Consider the following 7,654-nt stretch of genomic DNA (forward strand, 5'->3'; position numbering starts at 1 on the left):
GCTCCCGTGGTATAAGTTATCACGGTCGAGAGGGGGTATATATATCGACCGCCCCTCATGTCGAAGTTATCCGGGAGGGGGTTATATCGACAACGACAGGTGGATACATGGGAAAATAATGTTATCGGGGAGGGGGTATATCGACCCCCCGTCGTGTTGAAGTTATCGGGAGGAGGTATATCGACAATGACACACCCGATAAAAAATAAGAAGACGAAGAAGAAATAAAAAGAGGAGAAGATCGAAGAAAAAAAGAAGAAAAAAAGAGGAGAAGAAGAAAGGAATATAGGAGAAGAAGAAAAAATAGATTTTTTTCCTTCTTCTCCTCTATGCATTTCTTCTTCTCCTCTTTTTTTTCGTTTTTTCCTCTTCTTTCTCTCCTCTTCTTCTCCTTTTTCTTTTCCTTCTTCCTAAACTAAACATAAACAATAAAAAATACTTTATGAACAGAATTACAAGAGAAAAACAATAAAAATTGTATGAACAAAATTACAACAGAAAAAATCATTAAAATTCTATAAAAATGGCATATTCTTTGCATATGACCATACAAACATTTGCATATTCTACAATAATATCACCAAAAAAGTTCTATGAACAGAAAAAATCCTAACTTTTGCATATGAACATACATACATCATGATCGTCATCTTCTACTACTACAATATGGAAAAAAGTCTATATATGTGAACGGGCCTTCGACGTCGGCGTCGGGGCGGGCGCGCGGCAGCGTTGGGGCGTGGGGGGGGCCGAGGAGGGGGAACGGCGCGGTGAGGCTCACAGTGCAGGCGAGCGACGGCAAGGTCGGGGCAGGGCGCTCGGCGTGCGCGATGGCGAGGTCGGGGCAGCACGCAGCGGGGTCGGGGAAGGGCTCGACGACGGCGAGGACGGGGCAGGGCGCGTCGAGGTCGGGGCAGGGTGCGGCGAGGCCGGGGCAGGGGCGACGGCGACGACAGTCGGGGGCGGCAGCCTGGCGGCGTCGATGTCATCGGGGCGGCAACTGCGAGATGAGAAGTGGAAATTTTCACAAGTCTTGCTTATATACACGAAGCATAATGATACCAAGCCTCGGTATGAATGGCATATTTTTTAATCTTTCTCATCTTCAACCGCATTGCATCCATCTTGATCTTGTGATCATCGACGACATCCGCAACATGCAACTCCAATATCATCTTCTCCTCTTCAATTTTTTTATTTTTTTCCTTCAAGTAATTGTTTTCTTCTTCAACTAAATTTAACCTCTTGACAATAGGGTCGGTTGGAATTTCCGGTTCAATTACCTCCTACATAAATAAAATCTATGTCACATTGGTTGACATAATTGTCATAAACAATAAATGAACCAAATAGTTATAAAAATATAATATATACCACATCCGAATCATAGCCAGGACGAGGGCCGACAGGGGCGGATACCAAAACCATAGCACTATATAATAACAAGCAATAATAAAAGTAAGAAAAATAGACAAGTATCTATCTAAAGTAAGAATATTTTTTCTTTCATAAAGAAGACAAGAACAAGAGGCTCACCACGGTGGTGCCGGCGACGAGATTGGCGCAGGCGATCGACAGCGGTGAAGACGGAGACGGGACGTGACGGACCGCTAAACCTATGCAAATCTCGGGGAAAATAGAGCTTGGAGGTCGAGCTTCGAGAGAAGAAAGCTTAACTAGTGTGGCTCGGGCATTTCATCGAACACCTCATGTGCATAGGAGGTGAGCTAGAGCACCCAAATGCCCTCCCTTTGCTGGCCAGAAAAAACAGAGCACTGTGGACTGCTCTGCTGCGGCGATGGGGTATATATAGGCAACTCATTTGTCCCGGTTCGTGGCTGGAACCGGGACTAAAGCTCCCCCTTCTGTCCCGGTTCTAGCCACGAGCCGGGACCAATGTATGTGGGCCAGGAGCGAGGCCCATTGGTCCTGGTTCGTGCCAGGAACCGGGACAAATGAGTCCAGACGAACCGGGACCAATGCCCACGAGGCCTCGGCCGCCCCCCTGTGCTCACGAACCGGGACGTATGCCCCCATGGGTCCCGGTTCGTGACTGAACCGGGACTAATGGGCTGGCCAGGCCCGAACCAAAGCCCTGTTTTCTACTAGTGCTCTCACTGATGTGCCGCGACCACCTCCTCGCCTGGCCCAACCCTGATTCATGGCAATCATTGTTTGATCATGCAAAAGGGAGTATAAGTATGAGGGGAGATGTATGGACCAGGTGCAAGGAGTAGCTTGAGAAGGGAAGCCCACATGTCTAGCTCGCCGAGATTAGTTGTTGAAGATTTGAACATTTCCTTGCGTGGACACAATGATTGCTGTGACATGCGGTGGTGAACCCATCGCCTTAGGATTGACCACATTTGACGCGTTGTGATCAGGTGGGCATCATGGTCACCGTCCGTGAGGGTGGGAAGAAGGATAAGAAGTGACACAATCAGGTGTCGTGTCGAATTAGAGGACGTGGATCTGTTAGAGTCTTAACACAAGCTTATTGGAATAGAGTCATGATATATTTTTTCTCCTATTATAACACACGGAAATGTTTTCTAGTGAGAACCAATAGCTGAAGGAGATGTTGCAGAGGCTCCTGGTCTCTGGGAATGACTAGACGGGGGCTCATTGCGGAGATGAGCAGGATGGTTTTTATCGGGCTTCTTCCTTTTTCTTTGCTTCTTTGTTGATTTTCATCGGTTTTCTTTTTGTTCAACACATGACAACTATTTTCAATACACACTCAACATTTTTCATATACATCGGAAACATATTATATATACACGTTTAATATTTTGATATATATGATTAACATTTTCTGAAAACTTATATTTTATATATCTAATTTTTTTTCATACACATTGTACACTTTTGGAATATATCTAATACACATATAAGATTTTTCAAATACAAGATTAACACTTTTTGAATACATGGTCAACATTTTTCAATACACGGTGAATATTTTATTAATGGCAATAAACATTTTCACACATAATGTCCATTTTCTATATATGCATCCTGAACATCTTTTTATAAACATGATTAACATTTTTTGAATACAAATACAATCAAATTTTAAAAAATATATGTTTTCTGATGTCTACTTTTTTAATGTACGTCCTATATTTTCCGTATACACTAGGAACATTAGTGTGTACATGTTTAATATTTTCTAACATGATTTTTTTATACACATTGTATTCTTTTGTATAATTTTTCTTATACATGATAAACATATTTTCTATGCATATTAACTTTTTCGAATGCTTGACTAACATTTTCAAATACTTGTTTTATTTTGTTTCAAATGCTTAATTAATATTTTAAAAATAGATTGTCAACTTTTTTCAGACACGTTGTATATATTTTTTGTATACATGAGAAATATCTACTCTATACTCATTTAACATTTTTCAAATCCTTGATTTAATTTTTTAGAATATTTGGAATTATAAACAGAAAATAAAAATAAATAAAAATGTTAAAAACAGAAGAAAAAACAAGGCAGTGGGCTGTGGCCTCCCATGGGCTGGGCCGGCCCATTTACGGACGTTGCTAAACAATGATATAGTTGTGCCTTACACCTACAGGGCTAGCTTGTCTACAAATGATTTCACTGTCGCAATTTTGCTAAACAATGATAAGTTAAGCTTGGCTGTTTGTCCTAAAAGAACAAAATTCCCCTAAAAAATTCAAAATGGAAAAAACTACAGGACCAACGTATTTTTTTGGCTGTTTTTTTTTACTTTTGACGGTTTTCTACGCACTTTCTAAAATTTTAAAAATGTTTGCAAATTCATAAAAAGCTTCATCAATTTAAAGATGTTCAGGAGTTTTAAAACAAATGTCACCAAATTTTTAAAAAGATCCCAAATTCCAAAAAAAAATCATGGATTTGAAGTTTGTTCTCTTTTTAAAGACGAATTTTGAAAATGGTTTTGAATTTGAAAAATGTTCATGAATTTCATGTATTTAAACTAGATCAACACCAGATGAGGTGTTGTGGTGGGGGTGTTCTGGGGTGTAGTCTCGGTACATTATGTATGTCTTTCATTCACGCAATGACATATCAATGTCGTGTGTGGACTCGATTGCTATTGGCCTTTAGATCAGATCGACACTAGAAGAGGTATTGCGGTGTCGTCTCGGCCGGCAGTTCCCTTGTGAATATGGCGAGGACACACAAATGTCGTGGGGTGAGCTTACCAACCCTTCTTTTATTGTGGTTCTATGTGTGATTGTACTTCCATTGTAAGTCTCCGTATTCCGATTCATTGATTTACTTGAAATGGTTATCGGCAAATGCCCACCATAGTTCACCTAAGACAGCACGTACTATGTGCGGTTGTTTTTTTGGGCATAAATTCCCTGGTTTTCTATTTGACTTACTATGTGTTGTTTGTTTAACCTATGCGTACAGCTAAACTAATTCCTTATTTTGGGCAAAAGTTGCAAATTGGCAGTACTCGAGCACTACTTCTACCTTTATTTGTGGCCATCCTTTATGTACTGACTGAAGCCACTATCAGCACGCATGCGCTTTGCTCTTATCATCTTCGACGCAGACCGACAGCTTCATTAGGCTTTTGGCCAGCCAGGTCACCTCAACGCCTTTTGCCATTAATGGCACGTCCACTTGCTAGCTGCTCATGCTATTTATGGGCATCCATGCAAGCGCCATCAGATCGTCCATTCTCCATTGTCTTGTCATGCCATATCGGCCGATCGACATGGTGCTACAGGTGCCAGAGATGCTGGAGGCAGTGTTGTTGCAACTGTTGTTCTGTTGCTTGAACCCTAGGACTATGTTTAATTGTTGAAATTTGTGTGATGTTTAACACTATGTTTAACTTTTGTTTGTGTCTTATTGAACTTGTGTGATGTTTTAAGTGGCATTGTATGTGAATTGTGTGATGTTTTATGGAACTTAGAGGCAGCCCTTGTGTGTATTCTAAGTGTTCAAAAGTATGTTGTTTTATGTTTATTTTAGTAGCAAGCCTGTGTACTAAATTGAAGGAATTTGACAGCTTTGAAGATAAGAATGGAGGCGTTTTCTAACGAAACGCCTCCGTGACAGTGCGCGTTAGAAGCAGTTAATCATAAGGAACCACCTACGGAGCTTTGAGCATTCGAGGCGGTTCCGACAACCACCTCATCTATATGTGCCTCTCGTGGTGATGGTCATATGCGTGCTGCTAGGTCGTGCCTTCTCTTGGGCATTCATTTCTTCTCTTCTTCTTTAACTTTGATATTTGTATGGTTACGGCCCAGTTTTTTCATAAACGGGGTTAACTTGTTAAGGTTTTTGATTCGATTTTCCTTATAAATTGGATCAAAGCCTAAGGAGAACTCCCCCACCCCTATCAGTGATTCTCAAAGAAAAAACAAACATCCAAAAAGAGCTGTACTACTACGTGCCATTGTATGTCCGTGTATCCCCGTGTTTGAAATAGTTCAGGCAAGCTAATGCATTGAAATGGTTCTGGCCGGTTAATAAGACCCACCAGACGAAACAAATTAACGATGGTAGTTATTTTATTTTATTTTTATTATAAATTCCCTAGTTTCTTATTTAGTTTTTTTTAGGGAAGTTTCTTATTTAGCCACAGTATTTGTTTGGTCTATCTAGTACTCCCTCCTTCCCAACATATAAGGCAAGCTTAACTTTGCACAGTCTTTGATGCATGACTTTGACCACTAATATATAATATCAAAGTAGTTGAATTGGACATGTATAAATGGCATAGTCATATTTTTCTTGCAAAATAATTTTATTTCATATATCGCTATACTAATTTTATAGACATACAATAAGTAAAACTTATAGTCAAAGTTGTGCGACGAAGACTAGAAAAGTCAAACAGCGTCTTATATTTCGGGAAAGAGGGAGTACTAAGAACCACCATGTATCGAGGATTTTTTTTGCCTCTATATCTATGGAATAAAACTCCTTTCACCTTAAAAAAAATTTGTTTTGCAGCATCACGTTATCGCCCAACTCAGAAACATCTTTTTTTTAGTAGTATACAGGCAGAAAAATGCGCTCCCTTGATTAATTCATTCATTATCTTCTGCCATGCATCGATCGCACTTGCAAAAGCTGAGCAGTGATCTAGCACTATTACTCTACTTTCGTGCATCCATCATCATTGTCGTAACGACCACTTGCTGGAGCTCGTGCTATTTAAGGACATCCATGCACCATTAGGTCCATCACCTTGGCATGCAAGATCGGTAAGTCGATATGGCTCGCCAACTCATCACCTTTGCAGCTCTAGCTCCTCTACTCATGGCCATGGCTGTGGCTGTCATCGTCCCCCCTGCCGCCTGTGCCTTCCGGGGCGTGGGCGCGCGAGAATCCTACCACCTGCGCTTCTACATGCACGATTTCTCCAACGGACCAAACGCCAGCGCCATCGTGGTCGCCCACGGCACCGGCCCGCTTCTTGGAGGCTCCAGTGACCGGCGCTTTGGCGACGTGGTGGTCATGGACGACACCCTCACCGAAGGCCCTAACACGACGTCCAGGGCCCTCGGACGCGCCCAGGGGTTCTACATCGCGTCGTCCTCCATAAGCGGCGACCCCACGCTGCACATCTCCATGGACCTGGTAGTCACCAGCGGGCCCTGCAGCGGGAGCATGCTCGCCGTCACGGGCCGCGACAACGTCTTGGCGCCGGTGCGGGAGCTCCCGGTGGTCGGCGGTATGGGGAGATTCAGGATGGCAACGGGGTACGTGCTGATGAAGACGGTGAACTGGCATGGGAACGACGTTCTCCTGGAGCTCGATGTCTACGTGCATGCGTGAACATTATCGACCGGCGGATGCAATGTGGACGCGTCCCATAATAACCAAGATAATTGGCGTGTTTGATATTGTAATATTTTGTCTCATCTTTTTCTCGTGTGAACGAATTTCGGATGCAAATTGAGATATATAAAAGAAAATGATGATGCTTGAGCGCCAGTTGTTTGCCCGGTGCGCGCTCTCACTCTACCCTGGTCTTTTGTCCGAGATGAAAATGTTCACACATGCACATGCACTCATTTCTATATATGAACACGTGCCCGCGCACAAACACGTTCTATTCCTATGAGCACCTTTAAAAGACTGAACCGACAAATATTGCAATTGACGAAATTATCACGTGGGACTTTTTGTTGATGGTGTAGAAGTGCTAATCTTTATCTTTACCTAATATTAAAGGGAGGAGGCTTTTATAGTTCTTCATATGGCATCCACCTTATATCTGTTGATTTTGTGATAACCATAAAGATTGACATTGAGATTTAAAAGTAGATATAGGTAACGTTACGTAAAATATAAAGTATGTACACATTGACACCTCTATGAAGAGCCTCTTCATTTTCTAGAAAGTATATGAGGAATCCAACCTGCACACGATCATATTAGTTTAAAAAAAAAGGTATGTCTAGGTCTCAGATACTTTGCAAAGTCTTAGTCGGGCTGACGTCATCCCTACTAGTTGTTGTAGCATGTTTTCCTTCTTTGGGCATAGGCCTGGGCTTGCTTGTTCATTGCTGTCTTTTCTCTGTCTCCCTCGATGGATCTGGGTTGGGCTATTGCTTGCTGGCGAGCTATGAACTTGGTGCGTGAGGTTGTTAAAGTAGCGAAGGAAAATTCCTAAAAAAC

General features: G+C 42.0%; 1 protein-coding gene across 1 annotated transcript; it reads left to right on the plus strand.

The window, feature by feature from the left end:
* The first annotated feature begins 6,229 nt into the window (after positions 1-6,229).
* LOC119298563 (dirigent protein 1-like) lies at positions 6,230-6,967 on the plus strand. The gene has a single exon (XM_037575920.1). The coding sequence runs from the start codon at positions 6,245-6,247 to the stop codon at positions 6,806-6,808; it is 564 nt and encodes a 187-aa protein (XP_037431817.1). The 5' UTR covers positions 6,230-6,244; the 3' UTR covers positions 6,809-6,967.
* The last annotated feature ends 687 nt before the right edge of the window (positions 6,968-7,654 follow it).

Source organism: Triticum dicoccoides, chromosome 5A (assembly GCF_002162155.2).
Source record: "Triticum dicoccoides isolate Atlit2015 ecotype Zavitan chromosome 5A, WEW_v2.0, whole genome shotgun sequence".
Classification (NCBI taxonomy): domain Eukaryota; kingdom Viridiplantae; phylum Streptophyta; class Magnoliopsida; order Poales; family Poaceae; genus Triticum; species Triticum dicoccoides.

Coding starts and splice junctions, on each gene's coding strand:
- LOC119298563 (XM_037575920.1), top strand. CDS start 6,245: ATGGCTCGCCAACTCATCACCTTTGCAGCTCTAGCTCCTCTACTCATG.